The sequence below is a fragment of the Macrotis lagotis genome, chromosome 3 (genome assembly GCF_037893015.1).
Source record: "Macrotis lagotis isolate mMagLag1 chromosome 3, bilby.v1.9.chrom.fasta, whole genome shotgun sequence".
In the NCBI taxonomy this organism is placed as follows: Eukaryota; Metazoa; Chordata; class Mammalia; order Peramelemorphia; family Peramelidae; genus Macrotis; species Macrotis lagotis.
The window spans coordinates 17,674,482-17,692,433 of record NC_133660.1 but is presented as its reverse complement, the minus strand read 5'-3'; the positions used below and the strand labels follow the sequence as shown (position 1 = coordinate 17,692,433).

Sequence of the window (17,952 nt, the reverse complement as noted above, 5' to 3'; positions counted from 1 at the left end):
GACTGGCTTGTGTTGGGGTCTTCGCTTCTAGGATGAGGAGGCTCCCTTCTAGATAGCTCCTCAGTGGTAGAAGATTTATCTTGAGACACAAAGGACTCCCAGGTGTTGCCGGGCAGATACACAACTGGGGAGCCTTTAATGGGGCAGCTGATGGATGGGGGCCCTCTCACCCGCAGAGCTCCTGAAAGGCCTGCTTGGGGTTTGGGGCTTGGGACCTAGCCCTGCTCAGCTGTACACTCCTCCCAGCCCCAAGGCCAGCCTGAGGAGAGAGGGATGGGAGAAATCCCCTCCCCACCCCCTCATCTGTAGCCTGAGGGAGAGTCAACCTTGCCTGGTCCCAAAGCAGAGGCCTCCTTAGATGAATCCAGAAACCTCTTCTCTTTGGCTCTTTGTGGGTGGCTCTGGGCCCTCACTGTGGTGGTCCCTAAGCGTCATTCCCTAGCCTCCAGTTCCATGTGTTTGGGAGCATGTGGTCCCCCCCACAGCATCCAGGCCCAATTCGATGGGATGCTCCCCAACCCTTTCCCCAAGGTACAAGTCTGCCCATGGTTCTTGGAATTCCTGGATGGTCATTTATTACCAAATGGCAACACCCAACAACCTGAGTTCACATACCCAGGGCTTCTTCAGTTATTTCCCAGTTCTGGGTGCTCACGTTTTTTTGTTACCCCAAAACCTCCTAAAATGAATGTCTGTCCATGGGGACCTTTGTCTCTGATCTCCTTGGGGTACACAGCCAGTGGTGGGACCCATTTGTTTTAAAAGATGAATCTAGCACCTGCAAAGAAGAAAACCTGTGCTGGCCCAGCCCTGACATCTTGTTGGGGAGAGAAGATGGGAGCAGATTGCCATGTGGTCCAATAGAAAGGGGTCCCTGCATAAGACAGTGGGCTCTGAGAATAGACAAATGTATGGGGATAGACTGGAGTCAGCCATGGATGGTGAGGACCAGAATTTCAGTGGTTTGAGGGGAATCTGGTTGTTGGGAATGATTGATAAAAGGCATGTTATGTCCCCCTGTGTCAGCTGGGACCTGGCCTCTGACACAAGGAATGCGTTCCCTGCCCCTGGGTTCCCCCCAGGTAATAACCTCCATGGGCTGTGCTCCTCTCCAGGATTTCCCCTGTGGATAAGAGTCCATTCCCTGGGTCTACTTGGTAAACATCGCATATGGTGGTTGAGGCCATCACTGATGCCAAAGCCTGGACCTGCCTTCCCCCAATCCTCTGCAAGCATCCAGGCTAGCAGAAGGGATGGGACTGGTTTAACCGAATCTGACATATAACTGATAGGCCTTGACCCTGAGCCCTTTCAGTAGAGGGGTTGCTCACACCCTGCTTTGTAGTGGTCTTGCCTGTCTCCTGCACAGCCTGCTTTGTGTAGTGGGCAACAGAAAGATAAATCAATGGGGGTTTGAGAGCTGCGGCTTCTCTCTTATGGCTCTGCAGGTGGTGTGGCTCTTGGCACTGGGCAGTGCCATGGTGAGTGTGTTGGACTTGGCATCCAGATGTTCAAATCCACCTTCAGATTCTTTCCAGTGTGGGACCTCTGCCTCAGTTTCCTCATCTGTAAAAGGAGGGGGCTGGACTCAGTGACCTATTAGGTCCCCTCCAACTTTAAATCTTTGCTCCTATGGATACCAAGTAGATTTAAGGTAATTTGAGGAGGAAAGGCAAAAGCCAGAAAGGATCAGCAGGACCGCAGATGAGGAAACTGAGGCCCAAGGACAGATCACACAGAGGTGGTCACACCGAGGCAGGGGCAGGGTGCTCATGAAGTTGCTCACCTGAGGCACAGGGAGAGAGCACCAAGGCATGGCCTCTTTGCTCATCTCAAGCTGTGGATTTCTAAGGGAGGGAACTGAGGGTGAATGGATCTGGGTCTGGCCCCATTCCCTCAACCAGTGAGTTGGGCACACGCTCTCTCTGGTCTCTGAGAGGCTGCCGTGGTTGACAGTGGGTACTGGTCATGGAAAGAGGAGACCAGAGATAGTGGCCACCAGCTGAGGAGCCTACCTAGGCTGGGGTTCTGAGGGAGGAAGGGTCCCAATAAGTTCTGGGGGTGGTACGCATGGGCCCTAGGGGAGGGAGAGAAGCAGAGTAGCTCCCACCTCCTACCTGTAGGCCTGCCTGGTGCCACCCAATAAACTTCTATAGTGCCCTTGCCAGCTCATAGTTTTAAAAATATAAATATACATGGTTTTAAAATTAAATTTTTACAACAAAAATATTTTCTCTTTCTCCCTCCTCCCTTATTTTTCCCATGTGCCCACATGCATGCGTCTGCCTAAGCCCAGGGTCTACTCAGGTATGCCCCTCTTCCCTGGCCCCTCCTGGTGATTCCTGATTTGCTCTGGCCTCTGAGAGTCAGCCCAAGTTCAAATCTTGCTCTGGCTCCTGGCTGGGTGTTCACGTCCCTTAATCTTTGCCTGCCTTGGGGGTAATGCTAGTCCCTGCCTCCCCGTGCTGCTGGGAGCCTCTCCTGTAAGGGATGGAGCTGGCTGAGGGGCTGAGGGATTGCCAGTTTTACTGCAGGCATGGCCAGGTGCCCCATGCTTTGCAGCCCCTGGGAGAGATCTAGGGCTGGGGGCCCAGGACTCCAGTCTGCAGAAGTCCCCCTTCTGCCTCCACCTCCAGGGTCAGCCTTCTGGCTCACAGGCCAGGATGCTGTGTGGCAGAGGCTCCTCTGAGCCTCGGAGGGGCAGAGGCTTGTGGTGACAGCTTAGGCCCAGGAGCCGGCCTTGGCCTTTCCTAGGATGGTTGGGTCTCTGCTTGGGTGGGGCCCTTGGGTGGCCATGGCATCCAGGGCTGGAGGTTCTTGACAACAGGAAGCATTCACTTTATTCCCACCCCCATATATGGAAGTCTTGAGTTTCTTTTCCTTTCAAATAATGCTTTGGGTTTTTTTTTTTTTTTTTACCCTAACCATAATTAGACCAGATGAGATAAAAGGTGAGACTGAAACCTGGACCCCGGCCCCTTGTGGCCACGTCTGATGCGCCCCATGACACTGACAATGCACCAGTGCTGACCCCGAGGGCAGCGTGGAATGGGCTGGGGTCCCGCTGGCCACAGGCTCAGGGTGCGTGTTGCTTTTACTCTGTATCTGAACTTCGAAGTTCATGAGACCAGAGCCCAGAGCATGGAGGGTGGGACTGAGCTCCAGGCCAGGATACCAGGGTCCGCCCCCTCATGGCCCACCCTGGCTGGGGGACCCTGGCCAATAGATGCTGTGCCCCAGAGGATCTGTGGAGGATGGGGGCTCCTCTTCTGAACTAGGGAATGGAACTGAAGAGAACAAATGAAGGGAAGAACCAGGACTGGGGCTGGGGGCAGAGAGGGGGAAGGTCCCATTTTCTTGCCCTTCTCCTTTTTTGTCTTTCTCTGCTCTCGCCCCCAGCTACAAAGTTCTCTGATGGCAAAGCATCATGTCTCCAGCCCCTTGGGGTTCTTGTTCTCTATGCATCCATAGTGGGGGACCATGTGGGGTGTGTATGTGGAAGTGGGGGTCCAATGAGAAGCCAGGGAGAGATCTTTGGGGAGAGACCAAGGACAGGCCCTCATTTTACAGACTAGGAAACCGAGGCCAAGAGTGTCATTTATCCAAGGCAACAAGAGACTTGACTGGAGGCTTTTTCCCTGTCAGCCCTGAGGCAGGAGCCCCAGCTGGCCCAGGGCAGGGGCAGGAGGAGCACACATTTAAAGGGTTTTCTAAATCTTAATGCACATAGTTTGATAATAATAATAATAAATAATAATATTATAATACAATTATTATAAAATAACATATATAATATACAATTATAAATATTAATAAAATGATGATGATGATAGCTTTTACAGATGCCATCTGAATTGACTTGTTTTTTGTTGAATGCACTTTAAAAGTCTTCCTCAGAGAAGGACACCACTGTCCAATGGCCCTAAGGGTCTAGCCACATACACACCTAGTACTCGCATGCCCATGCTCACGCACAAACATATGTTCAGAAGCTGGGGCTCAGATGACCTCTGAGGGCCCTTGCAATGCTCTGTCTGTGACTCGAATCCATTTTCAGCTCAGTGGTGCCACCATTGGACCCGAGGCTTCTGGCTATATTTTTGGATTCCTCTCGTCCCAAGGATGCTTCACCAGAGCATCCGTCCAGTTGGGGAGTGGGGCTGGGGAGGGCTTCCTGCCTTTGCCAGCTCTTTGGGAGTGTCTCGGCCCTGAAGGTGAAGGACAGCGGCAGGTGCTCTGGAATCCCAGGCTGGGCCTGCGGCGGGCCGGGGCTGGGTGGGGAGGTGTGGAGGAGATCACATTTGTAGGGCTAAGTGGGCAAGCGGGCCTCTTCCCCAGCCCCACTGTTTGACCCTCAGATAAGGGGGAGTCTGGTGGCACCTGGCGACACCCCCTTTCTGCCAATCCCTCTGCCCTCCTGGTCATGCTCTCCCCTCAGACCCCCACCACCAGCTGTCTGTGGAAAGCCCCCATTCTGGCCGTCCTTGGCTGCTGCATCTCCTACAAATTCTGCAAGTTTGCAGCTGACCGGTTTTTCTTGGTTTTTCCAGGTGCATCCAGGAAAAGCGTGGCCCCCAATCTGGTTGCGGCTCTAAGCACAGGTAAGTGGCCACATTTATGTTTTAATTATGGGGTTTGTTTGGTAGGAGAAATGCAGATCTGGGTTCCTTTAGTCCATCTGAGGGTGAGAGAGATTTGGGCTTGCTGTGACCTTTGCCCTCCCAAGGATTTTGCCAGCTCTCCAGGGCATCCTGTTGGCCTTGTCTTCCCATCAGCCTCCACCTCAGCTGTAGAGATGGGGTTCCAGGCTCAGGAGGCCCCCCTGACTTGAGAAGTGGAAAGTGCTCCCCCTCAGCTCCTGTCCACACACCCCTCTGCTATGGTCTCCTAACTCACTCTCTCCAGGCACATAGTCTGGTTCCCAGCTCTCTGTTCTGGTCAGACTGGTCCACTTGCTCCTTTGTTCTCCACTTGATACTTTCCAGCCTCTGACTCTGGTACTTTGCACAGGCTGTGCCTCATACCAGACATGCCCTCCCTCCTAGCCTTGCCCTGTTTTGTCTTCTCTTTATTGACCCATCCAATCTTGTTTCCCTCCCCCTTCTAAATTCTCATTGAATTTACTGAACCCCCAGAAATGTCCCTGGTCCTCCCCGGAGGGATGTAAAACTCCCTGAGGACAGGCTCTGGGACATGCAGGGGCGTCGGGGCAACCACTGGGTTTCCATAGTTGAAGCCACAGTTAGGAGAGTCCAAGGTCATCCGGAGTTACTCATACAACGGCCTTGCCTGATAGTGCCCATGAGCTAGGTGACTGACCAGCAGAGTTCCACTAAGGTTGAGCATCTTTGGACAACTGGAAAGGAAGCGAAGGGAATACACAGTTCTGGAACACCTTCAGTGAGCTGCACTGGGCCAAGTTCTGGTGATGGAGATCCAAGGAAGCATGGCAGTCTCCACCCTCCAGAGGCTTACGTTCTAAGGAGGGAATAAAGCACAGTGACAGAGACGGGGATGGGGCCTGGGGTAGAGGGTGGCAAGTGAATGGTTCTAGGGATCAGACCTGACTGGGAGTCACCAGGTCTTCCAGACCAGGTGAGGAGAAACCCAGGATCCCAGATCTAGAAGAGAGTCAAAGCTTCAGGAAAAAGGGGGAGGAGGGGGTTACAGCCAAAACCAAGGTTTGAAAATGGTGAGAAGTGTTGAATTGAATGAGATTATCTTAGAGGGGAGTGTTGGGGCTGGGGTGGGGGAAGGAGAGTGTCTTGAAACTGTGGGTGGGGACTTAAGTCTTGAGTATGAAGGTCCTTTAGGTTCAACCCACTATCAAGGGAGTAACTCATCCCCAGAGCCCCAAGAGATGTGGGATGGTACATCCTTGTGTCTGGGGCAGTCTAATAGTGGAGCAGTGTTCACTATTAAGGAGAACAGTTATTTTTCCTTGAAGTTCAGAGAAACTACAATCCTTAGGAATTGTTTTCTAGGATTGCTTTGAAAAAGTTTAGTTTTTTGAAAAATTAAATAAAAACTTTACAAATGAAATAAAACTTTAAAAAGTTTTATTGAAGCCCTTTTAAATATCAATCATTTTTGGAGATTCTCCCTCCTTCTCTTCCTCCTCCCTCCTCCTCATAATGAATCTACCCTTGTAACAAAGAAGAATAGCTAAGAATCACCCCCTCCCACCCCCAAGCAATCACTTCTGTGTTAAGTGATTTGCCCAAGGTCACACACTAGGTAATTATTGAGTGTCTGAGGTAGAATTTGAACTCAGGTCCTCCTGACTCCAGAGCCGGTGCTCTATCCACTGTGCCACCTAGCTGCCCCCCCCCACCAAACTTCTAATATGGATTGCAGCATCCTCTCCTGCAGCGCTTCTCCGTCTCCATCTTTTCATGTAAGCAAAGGGAGACTATAAATGCTTCTGTGAAGCATTGGGGCAGTTAGGTGGCTTCTTTAGTAGACAAAGACCAGTTTCCAGGGATGACTAAATCGCTCTCCCATTCTCCCCCCCCCCCCCAACTGGAGCTTCCAAGTGGGCACCCAGGATTCTAGGAGTAGCTCTGAGGACTTGGGAGTGTTTTCTCCTACTGAGCCCCCTATCAGTGTGTTCCCTGATGACTGACCACCAGACAAAGGGTATTTACTGAGATGGCATAGGAAGAGAAATATAAAACGTTCTCCAAACCCAGGGTTAGAGAGAAAGGAAATACTCTGCCTTGGGAGAGTGGGCTCCAGCTTAGAGAGTGCATGAGATAAAATGGTAACTCAAAGCTCCTGGCTTCTGGAAACTCCTTTTTTTCCCTGGTAGAGATCTCATGGAGCTGCCCTTGAGTGTGTATTTGTAGCTGTTTGTGAGTAGAGACCCTCTTCCAGTCCTGATGTGTCTCTGGAATAGTCATGGCCATCAGCCACTGCTGCTCAGGGACCTCTGGGGCCAGCCATAGAGCTCTGCTAGGGTGGAAGGGAATGTGGCGCCCTTCCAGCTTCACCACCTCTATCATCCCCCTGTCCTGTCCACTTTGTTCTCTTCTGCTAGAATCCTTTCTCCTACTGTATCTGGACCCAGGGATGGGGCTCATTCTTTTTTTTTAAATTCTTTTTTTAATAAGGCAGTGGGATTAAGTGGCTTGCCCAAGGCCACATAGCTAGGTAATTAATAAGTGTCTGGGGTCAAATTTGAACTTGGGTCCTCCTGACTCCAGGGCCAGTGCTCTATCCACCACACCACCTAGCTGCCTCATTCTTTTAACCTATCTTGATCACCTCTCTCATTTCATTCAATAGCTCAAAGACTTTACTCCCCCCAGTTTGATGAAGGCTTGTGCACACTTAGTTTAGACCTTGGACTCAGAGAGCTCCAGCTTGTTCACACTTGTTTACACCTTTCACCAGTCATTCTGTAACTCGGTCACAAGGTGTCCCCATCTGACAAAGGAACCAGGACTTGGGGCATCTTACTAGCTACATTAATCAGCATGGGGGGCTTCTCTTTTCCTCACTCCCTTCTACAAGCTCTTATGAGGGGTTGGGTGGAAACTCTTGGGTCATGTCCCATTGCTCCCCCTCCTGCCCAGAGATGCCAACCGCCTGTCTTTGGAGCTGAATTTCCCAAAGCTGTCCTTTGGCTAAACAGAATCCTCCCTTTGTGGCAAGGACAGACAGTCTGGGGGGCAGTAAGGGCAGGTATTTTGAGCTTCTGACATCCGAGCTCGGGGCAGCTCTGACGCTAAATAAAGCCAGTGTCGCTGTCGGCTGGCACCATCCAGGAAGACCTGCCTCCTAGCAATACTATTTGGGAGATGTGGGGGTGTCAGAAGCCAGGGGTGGCCCCTCACAGCCTCAGGAAGGGGGGAATGGCTGGAGTCTCCTCCAGTGGGTTGGTGCACTGCTGGGGGCTGCCGGGGTCTGAGTGGACCTATGCGAGGTGCTGGAGACCATTCAGCCTGCTGCCAAGGATCGGCATCTGGTACTGCCATTGGCCCCAGTCTGTTTCAGAGAGAAATTTGGGTGAGGTCCAAGTTCCCACTTCCCATAGAGGGGGTTTTGTTTTCGAAACAGCTAGTTTAGTTCTGTTATTAGAGCATTTTTCAAAGATCAGCTTTTACTTAATAGAACCCACCCAGCCTTGGGGCAGCCCAAGAGTCAGGAGGGCCTGAGTTCAAATCTCATTCTCAGATATGTACTGGTTGTGTGACCCTGGGCAAGCCATTTAACCCTGATTGCCTTGCCCCCCCCCCCAAAAAAAAAATTAAACCTAGCCTCTCTCTTTCTGGGTCTCAGTTTTCTCCTTTGGAAAATGGCAAGGAAATGGGACTAGACCAGGGTCCTAGGAGAAGAGCTTTTGATGTGGATGAGCCCCTTCTCCACCTCCACCCCCTCACCCCCCCCCCCCCCACCCCAGGTCACTTAGTCCAGCTCTACAGGAGAGATAAAACAATGTTCCGGGAAGCTCTGGGAGTTGCCCTGGCTGACCCAAGTATTAACTAATTCTGTGGGATTCGAACTCAAGCCTTTTGACTCCTGAGCTAGCTAGCTCTCTTCCCACACCCCTCACTGCTCATCTTCAGGAGACTCGGTCACAAGGTGTCCTCGTCTGAGGCCTCTCTGGGGGCTGAAGTAGGTATTCTTTAAAATAATGTATTCAGGGGGTGGCTAGGTGTCCCAGTAGATAAAGCACCAGCCCTGGAGTCAGGAGTACCTGAGTTCAAATCCGGTCTCAGACACTTAATAATTGCCTAGCTGTGTGGCCTTGGGCAAGCTACTTAACCCCATTTGCCTTGCAAAAAAAAAAAAACCCCTAAAAAAAGATAATGTATTCAGAAAGTTTGGTCCCCACAGACCAAATGAGCCTGGCTAAGTATTTAAGTCCAATGAACCAACTAAAGAGTTGTTTTTGGAATGCTTTGGAGTTCACCTTTCAAAGCACTGCGTTCATTCAGCCAATTTTCCCCATTTCCCCCACCTCCTCTTCCCCGTCTTCGGCCCCTCCTTCCCCTTCCTCTCCTCCCGCCCTGTTTCCTCCCCCCGCCTCTGCTCTCTTCTTCTCGCTTCTCTTCTTCTTCCCTGCCCCACCTCCTTTTCTCCACACTCTTTGCCTCCTCCCCCTTCTCCTTCCCTTCCTCCTCCCTCTGCTCTCTCCCTTCTTCCTTCCCCTGCTGTATGCCTTCCTCATTCCTCCTCCCCTTTCTCCTCCCTCGGCTCCTCCTCCTCCTTTTCTTCCTCTTCTCTTTCCCCTTCCCCTTCTTAATCCCTTATTTCTCCCCATTCTGTGTATCTTCCATGTCACTGTCACTCAGTTTTCATCCCGAGCCATTGCTGGCCCAAAGAACGGGCCCAGTCTGTGGCAGGAGGGAAGGACCGGGGTGGGTCTGCCTGGCTGAAATGGGGGCTTTGTATGAGTGGGGATGGGGTATGCTTGGACCCTGGCTGTGGCACCAGATGACAGTGGTGGCAATCCCTTTGTGCTTGGCCAACTTCTTGCTCATCTCAGGGTGGCCCTTCTGTTCTCATACATGGGGCTCTCTTGAGGTAGGACAGAGCTGACCAGAAGGTATTTCATGTTCCAGTGTCTCCCTGTGCCTCCCCCTTGGACTCTGGCCTTGGCAGTGATGGGCAGATGAGAAGAGGCCCCGAGTTCTCCTCAAGGGCTCTTCAGTCAGGGCCTGGCAGCTTGAGGCCTTGTGAGGAAGGAGGAGCTAGATGGCTCAGTACTGACGTTTTTGCCCTTAAGGTAAAAGGGAACTGGAGAGGTGACAGAGCAGGTGGCAGGCCTAGTTGCACTGTGTATTCAAAGACTAGAAGGTCCAGGATCTTGGGGAACCCTGGGTGGTCCCAGGGAGAGCCCTAGGGCTTGCCTTGGGGCGCCCTTCCACAGTTAGTCCTGTGGATTCAGCCCCCGACAGCCTTAGAGAAGGGGCATTTCTATAGGTGATGTAGAACAGGCCAGCCACGGGGAGGGGAGAGAGGGAGGAGAGAAGGGGCAAGGAAGAAGAAGGAAGAAAAGGCCTCAGGGAGGACCCGGGCAAAGCTGAAGCCTGCTGGATCAGGATGGAGGGAGCTGATTGTTAAATGTTCAGGGTAAGCATCAACACCTCAGACCCTGTCACTCTATAGATCGGGCTTTGATTTGGGTTTGGTTGTTTGTCCAGGCTCGAGGAGGCAATGGAGAAGATGTTCATGATGGAGGGTGAGCTTTGAAGGACACCCCCAGGTTTATCTAGTAATTTAGGGTATATAAAGGTCTTTTCTGCTCTGCTATTAGGGAAACAGTGCAGATATTAAAGATGGGGAAACTGAGTCCTGGAGAAGGGAGGGATCTGCTGCAGTCACGTGGCTAGTGAATGTCAGAGCACCATTTGGTTGCTTAGTGAACCTTACCACTGTGTGTTTGTGTGTGTGTGTGTGTGTGTGTGTGTGTGTGTGTGTGTGTGTGTGATGACCCATGACTGATTCCAAATCCACCATCCTGGGCAGTACAAGGGGGCCGGCTCAGCTCCTTTCTGAAGGATCAGGACCTTTTCTAAAACCCTGACTGACTCATCTGCTGCTAGAATTGAAGTAAATCAAAGAAAAGATGTTCGACCTTGAATTGCTCAGAGGCTGGTGTCTTTTAGAGATTCCAGGAGCTGGTAGTAATTCCCTCCGTCCAGTTTTGGAAAAGATGACATGGACTGGCCAGGAAAGAGCAAAGTCTCATTGAGGACTCCCAAGGCAGTTTCACTTCTTGTTCCACCTCTTTTCCCCCTGGTAAATAAAACATAGCCATCCTCCTCTATTCCAACCCCTATGCTCCAGCATCTACTCCAGCTCTATCCCCTTGGGCCTCGGACCAAGGGGGAGTGGACCTCTTTGGTCCCTTCCAGCCCTGCTTGTGGTGGGCACAGAGGAGCCAGATTTGGGCCATGTGGACTCCCTTTCCTTGCCCCCCCCCCCCCATGTCCCGAGGCTGCCAGCGCCACTTTCCCCACGCTTGACTGCTTCCACCAGGTGGCAGATGGTGTTTGGGAAAGCCCAGGAATTTTCTGAAAACTGCTTTGCCTTTTTGCCATCTCTCCTGCTCGTGGAATGTTGGGGCAGGCGGCAGGAGCCCCTTCTCGTACTCCCCACTGCTGCTGGGCCGGAAGCAAGCTGTCTGTACCCAGCCCACAAAAAGCCTTTTCATCAACTGAGACTTCTGGGAGAGTGAACAACACTGGCTTTGGTGTCTGAGGCCTAAGGGCTGGAGTCTGGCACTGCTGCTCCTCCTTCTTCCTGGGTGACCCTGACCCAGGCCGTGCCTGACTCTGCACTTCCACCATCTGGAAGATGGGAGGCTTGGCCTCTGTAGCTCTGGGGACCCCTCCTGCTCTAGGACCCTGTTTCTGATGCCTCTTCTTCTTGGCCGGGGGCCGCCCGGGCCCAACCTGCTGCCCTGTCAGCGGGGGGGCACCAGGGATGAAAGAGATAGGCCAGCAAGGACTCTCAGAGGGAACTTGGTGCCAACTGGGCTGGAAATGAAGGCTATGGAGGTCATCCTCACTTCCTCCCCTCCTCTTCATTCTTCCTCATTTTAACCTGAGCGTTCAAGGGGGAAGGAGACTTGAAGTGTTTTTGTTCTTGTGACCTTAAGACTAAGCAAGCCCAGGGCCTGGAATGGCAGATGGCTCTCTTGAATGTTGAAGAGACTGAATTGACCAACTAATTAGGAAGGTTTCTTCTCTGTTAGACGGACACTGTGGGGCTCATGTGGTTTTAAGGTCTCCGGCTCCTTTCTTTTCCTCTCTCTTAGCAGAAAAACCCATTTCTTGCCCCTCCCCAAGCCTAAGAGTCACAAACTGAGATGCGGGGGCAGAGGAACCTTCTCCCAGTTTGTTGGATTGATCAACATCTGGCTCCTGTAGCTAGCTTTGTGTTATGTGAATGTCACCAACCCACAGGCGGGTGGGCCTTCCTGGGGACTGGCATAAGCAGGAGTCCAACCAGTGGGCTGTCTGGTGGAGGGACTCAGGATGGAACATCTGGCTCCCGGAGGGCAGGAGTCTCGCTCCTCGGCAGCTCTGAAGCCCGGTGACAGGATCCGGGCTGTTATTGGCTGGTATTTATACACACAGCTGGTGTGACCACCCCCTTCCTCCTCCTCCTCCCCAAGAGCATCCCTAATGAGTCCCACAACAGAGCAGCCGGGCACAGTGTGATGTAATCCAGCGGTCGGGGGCCAAGCAATAGAGCAGCTCTGAGGCTGGGTGGCATCTGGGGGAGAAGGCAGCTGGTGGCAGCCTTGGGCACCTCTTCCCTGGGCACCGCCAGTGGCCTCGCTCCCTGGCTGGCTCGCTGAGCCTTCTCCAGAGCCAGGCTCTCACAGGTGGCAGGGGATGGTCCACGGGAGCTGCTGCTGGCCCACAGCTCCCAGAAGACAATGCTCCTGTTGCCCAAATTTTCCTTGTCCAACATGCATGTGCGGCTAACGGCCAAGGGCTTGCTGAGGAATCTCCGGCTGCCGTCGGGGTTCAGAAAGAGCGCCCTGATCTTCCAAGAAGGTTGGTGCCTCTGCTCTTGCCAGCTTTGCTTCGTGGTGTGGCCTCCCTCATCCTGCCTCACTCGGAGCTGGGGGCAGTTTTTGGGGGAGGGCAGTGTCTGTTCTCTGATGTGCCGGCTCCAAGGGCCACCCCAAGCTCTGTCCTTGGCCAGGCCAGGGATCTGGGCTGCTTCTTCTTGCCCCCTTGGCTGGGCCTCTTCCCTGCTAGCCCATCCTAGCCCCATGCTGCTTCTCCTCCTCCTCCTCTTCTTTCTCTTGTGCTTTCCCAGAGATCCTGGAGACCAGGATCAGTAGCCTTGTTTTCCTTGGCATGGATGGAGGAGGACTGGAGGATTCCTTCTTGCCCTTAGATGAGAGGGACATGCCTTTTCTCCCTGAGTCTCAACAGCCCCAGCCAGGAAAGGGAGCCTCTCCAAGAGAGGTCAGCCCCAGAATTTTGGATCCCATGTAGCCCATCTGGCTTCCATTTAGTCTGGCCTGGAGACGGGATCAAATGGAAAGGATTTTGCAGGCTCCAGATTGCAAACAGCTCTTTGCTTAAGACTCAGGGGCCCCATCCCCTGATTCAAGATGGCTAGGCTAGTTGGGAAAGCTTAGGGGTCTCTTGCCTGGACGTTTTGGTCTAGCTGCTTCTTCTGGTCTCGGGACTGCCCAGAGCTTGGATCCCTAGCCCTTCCTCCCCTTCTGTGGACAGAACATCCCTTGGGCCCACTTTGTTTTTCTCTTGCTCAGCTGGGTCCCCAGAGATGTTTCTGGCTTATACCATTGTGTTTCTGGAGGAGGCTTTTTTCCTGGGCCTGCTTCTGCCCCTGCTGTCTCCTGACCCCTCCAGAGTTTGAATCTGGCCTGGGGCCTCTTTTCATCCATATTTGGACACAAGTGGGTCACCAGCTGACCCCACTCATCTCTCCCTGGAGCCAGTGGGGCAGGAGGCAGGGCTGGGCCCCTCCTTGAATACCCACCTCCAAGTTTGATAACCTTTTATGTGGGGGGGGGCACAAAGGCTGACCTTGACCCCAATAGCATCAGCTTCTTTCCTCAGCATTCAGTGTCGGCTCCCTCCCTCTTTGGCTTCTGACAACGCCTCTGATTTCTTGAGTGTATATAAGGACATTGAGGGGGCTCTCACTTGACTGCAGCTATGGTGATCAGTTTCTTAGACTTTGTGACTGAAGGAACTGGGGTCCACAATAGCTCTGAGGAGATACTGAGAGTTAAGAATCCTTCACTGGGATCCTTTGTTGGCCCTCCTCAGATTATCTGTTGGCCTCTTACCTTGGTTGGGTATGGCCCCAACCCCCCTTTCAAATGGGAGCAGCTGGGGTTTAACAGGGAGGGATGCAGCAGGACTCATAGGGTCTGAGTTTGAATGGTGTGAGGGTTGGGGTGAGAACCACCCCAAGGTGGCAAAAAGAATTTTTTTCTGGCTGGAGGGAAACAGTAGCTTGGGGGTGACTCTTTCAGCCTGGGGGAGGGAGGGGGGCTGGCCCCCATTGGAGGCATCTAAGGAGCTTCCTGCACCCTCCTCATGCTTTTACTCATATATAACTGAATGAGACCCAAGTGGGGCATCTCTCGTTGCTTGGTCTCAGGTAGAGGCTCCTGTTCCATTTGGAAACTGAGGCATTTGGCTTTGTGGAGAAAGTCTTCTACTGATATCCAGTCTTCTGGCTCCATCTGCTCTGAAATGACCTGTTGCTAGGAATATTCCATCCCCCCAGTTATGTTTACCTGACATAGCACCAGTGTCCTAAATAGGACTTGTCTGGGACAGCTCTCCCAGTTCTCGGAGCCGAGCTGGGAGGAACCTCAGAACCACCCAATGGGTCTCTGTCCCCACTCTGTCCTCTCCAGGCCATCCTGCCCACCCTCTCCAAATGACTTCTCTCCAAGTCAACTTGTGTTGGGCCAGGTCCCCTTCTTGGCTCCCCAAGGCCCAGATTCTTTAGGCTGGTAGCCAAGACCCTCAGCAGTTAGGTACCTCCCCTTCCCACCCTTATCTCTTACCCACTGAGTCTTCTTCACTCTGGCCATGCCCTCGCCCACTATTGGTCTTCCATCCATCGGGAGACCCTTTTCCCACCACTGTCAAAATTACAACTTTTCCTTTAAAATGTGGACAAAATGCCACCTCCTGGGTCCTGGTCACCTCTGGTGGAAGGAGCTTCTTCACAGAGACATTCAATCAACACTTACTAAGCATCTATGATATATAGGGCTCTAGGACTACAGAGATGAAGCAGACTCTACCTGAGTGAGACTTCTCCTGGCTTGGAGGCAGAGCCCCTTGGAAATAGGCTAAGCAGGCCCAGGGTCTGGTCCTTGACTTTGAGAGGGAGTTGACCTCTCTTGCCTAGGGCTGGTGGTCTTGGCCATCCCTTTATAAATACCTGCTCTAGGTAGGTCCTGGGCCAGACCTAGAGAGAACTGCTTCCATCTTTGCCCTCTTATCAGTCACCCCAGGACATCCACAAGTATGTGTATACTTAGGGGACTGTGATTTGGAGGAAGATCCAGGAGAGATGGAGGAGGGGAAGTAGAAGAGAGAAGCAAGCCTCCAGGGGGAGAAAGGGGTCAAAGGCTGCTGAGAGAATGAGGTCCTGCAGGATGAGGACTGAGAAAAGTCCATGGTTGGGTTAGGTTGGAGGAGAGGCTCTGGAGGCAGGGTGTAGACAGTCTTTTTTTAGGGTTTTGGCAGTAAAGGGGAGGAGGGATGACTGGGGTTTGGTCTCAGGAGCCACCTCTTCAGTGCTAGGTTCCAGGGGCCAGAATCTTCCCATGCTTTGCCTTGGGCTGCTCCTGGGGGGGGGGGGCAGCTTCTCTCCCTAGAGGCCCTTTAAACCTCCTTGGGCCGCCATATTCTCTACAGGGATGTGTTCTTCCATTCAGCAAACACCTGGATGGCTTGTGGGGAAAGGCAGAAGGAGATTGGCCCTTAAGGAGGTGGTCCTGTTGACTCCCTCTATGCCCCGGCCCCCATTCCCCTGGGCTCTGCAGAGAAGGGCCTTTGGTGGAGGGTTGCCCATCCCTTCATGCATCACTGAGCTGAAGGAAGGGAGAACACATTAGAGGAAGCTACCTCTCCCAGGAGTGCAGCGATCCACATGTGAGAGGCCACATGTGTCATCTCTGCACTTGATTGGCAGAAAGAGTCAGGCTTTTGGGGTGGGCCCCTCCCTTCTTGGGGGGTCAGGTTCATTCTCCTCTAACCCCTCCCCAACCTGGAAGTCCTCCAAGCACACAAGCATACCTCTACCTGAAATGGTTTCTGACTTTACGATTGAGGAAACTGAGGCTGAGGGAACTCTTGCTGGCAGCCTCCTGTCATTCAGTTTATAAATGACAGTTTAGGGCGGCTAGGTGGCGCAGTGGATAAAGCACTGGCCCTGGAGTCAGGAGTACCTGGGTTCAAATCCGGTCTCAGACACTTAATAATTACCTAGCTGTGTGGCCTTGGGCAAGCCACTTAACCCCATTTGCCTTGCAAAAAAAAATAAATAAAAATAAATGACAGTTTATAAATTAGGCTCCAAGCCCATGTGTGTCCTGGATCCCGTGTTCCTGCACCCAAGGCTTGCCTCCATTTCCTAGTTGTGGATAGCTCAGGTTCTCTGGCCAGCTTCCTCCTAATCCTTGAGTCTGGGTTGGCTGGTCAGAAGTTTGTGCCTCCGAGGGAGGGTCAGGGGCAAGGCTCCTGGAGGCAGAGGTGGCACCTGGTGTCAGCCAGGGCTTGGCAGAGCACCCGCCCAGTGGCCTCTCTCCTCCCTGCCAGCTCAGTTCAACCTAGTTTATTATTTTTTGTGACAATCAAACAAAGGAGAGCAGGTTATTATTGTTGTGCTGCAGCCCAAACTTGAGGCATTGCATGAATACCAGCCAGCAGGAGTGAGGCTGCCTGGGTCTTTGCCACCGTTCCTGGGCCCTGGGGCAGCCTCGGGCATTGAAGGGTGCGGCACACCTCTGAAGCCTTTGTAGAAAGTCAATGGGACCTGGACAAAGCTGGGCTCCCCTGGGTGTGGGGCAATAGAGAGAGAAAGACCTGGGTTCAAATCCACCTCCCATACATCTTAGTGGGGTCACCTGGAGCAAGTTGTTGAACTGCTCCCAACTTAAGTTTCCTCCTCTGTAAAATGGGTATAATAACTGAACTTATAGCATGCACAGGACTCAGAAGAGGTAACATATAACACATTGCAAAAAAGCTCAAGAGCATGATCGCTATTACTCCTTGCTCCATGTGAGATTCACCCTCCCCCCCCATCCTGGACCTCAGTTTCTTCATTTGTAAAATCAGGGGATTGGACTAAGCAGCTGCTGAGGACTATGATCCTGTGGGTATTTCCATCAATGATAGCTTATAGCAGCTTTCCAAGCCTTGGGGGCCCCCAACACATGTTGCTCTAAATATCTTGACATATCTAGATGGTTCCTTTTGGTCTTTGAACCCCTTCTTGTATCTGCTGCATTGTGGGATTTCTGGGCAAAGGGTATGGATGTTTTAGCTACATTTTTAGCATAACTCCACTTTGCTTTTCAGAGTCATTGGAGCTAAAAACTACCAGGCTTGTTTTGTGAGATATTTTAATTTGCATTTCTTTTATTTTTAGTTATTTGGAATAATTTTTAACACTGTTAATAGTTTCAAATTATTCTTTTGAAAACTGTTCATGTCTTTTGACCACATCTATCGAGGGATGGTTCTTTGTCTCTTATTTGTGTGACTCTCCTACATATCTTAGTTATTTAATCCTTATCAAAGGATTTGGAAATTCCTCCTCCCCACCTTCCCTTCTAATCATAGCTGCATTAATTTTTGCTCTCACAAAAGCTTTTTTCATTTCATGTCATCAAAACATTCTCTTTTACCTTTTGTGATCACTTGAGCTATGAAAGTTACCTTACTGTGCCCTCCTCTCCCTTTCTCTCCTCTTTCTTCAATAGATTAATGTTTAAAATTCCAGTCTCTATTAATAGTCCATGTATCTATTTTGGGCATATTATAATATATTGGTTTAAACCTAAATTCTGCCAAACTACTTCTTAGTTTTCCATTTTTCTATTCAAAGAGGGTTCTTTTCCCAAGTAATCTGTATTCTTAGATCTTTCAAACACTAGATTATTGATTCCATTTATTACTGAGTCTTCTCAGCTGATCTAGTTTTGATGAGCACTGCTTTAAAATATGATTCCAGTCTATGATCGTTCCTATTTGTTTCATTATTCGAGATTCTAGAACTCCATTCCTCCAAATGAGTTTTTTTTTTTTGGTTATTTTGTTTAACTCAATGAAATCATTCCTTTGATAATTTGCTATATAGTACTAAATCTGTAAATAAACTTTAGGTAGCTTCAGCATTTTTATTCTGTTGGCACAGTCCAGCCATGAGCAATGGATATCCCTCTAATTATGTCTGCCTTTTTTATGTGTTTATAGA

The 17,952-nt window shown here is 51.4% G+C and overlaps 1 protein-coding gene across 8 annotated transcripts in view; it reads left to right on the top strand.

The window, feature by feature from the left end:
- MTUS1 (microtubule associated scaffold protein 1) overlaps positions 1-17,952 on the top strand; it is a 126,123-nt gene that overhangs the window by 69,381 nt on the left and 38,790 nt on the right. For 7 of the 8 annotated variants that reach the window (XM_074228195.1, XM_074228193.1, XM_074228198.1 and 4 more), the window contains one exon: positions 4,551-4,601. In XM_074228195.1, the coding sequence (XP_074084296.1) occupies positions 4,551-4,601 (51 nt within the window). Of the gene's footprint in view, positions 1-4,550; positions 4,602-10,211; positions 12,519-17,952 lie in introns of those variants that run through there. The other variant, XM_074228199.1, reaches the window with a different exon arrangement.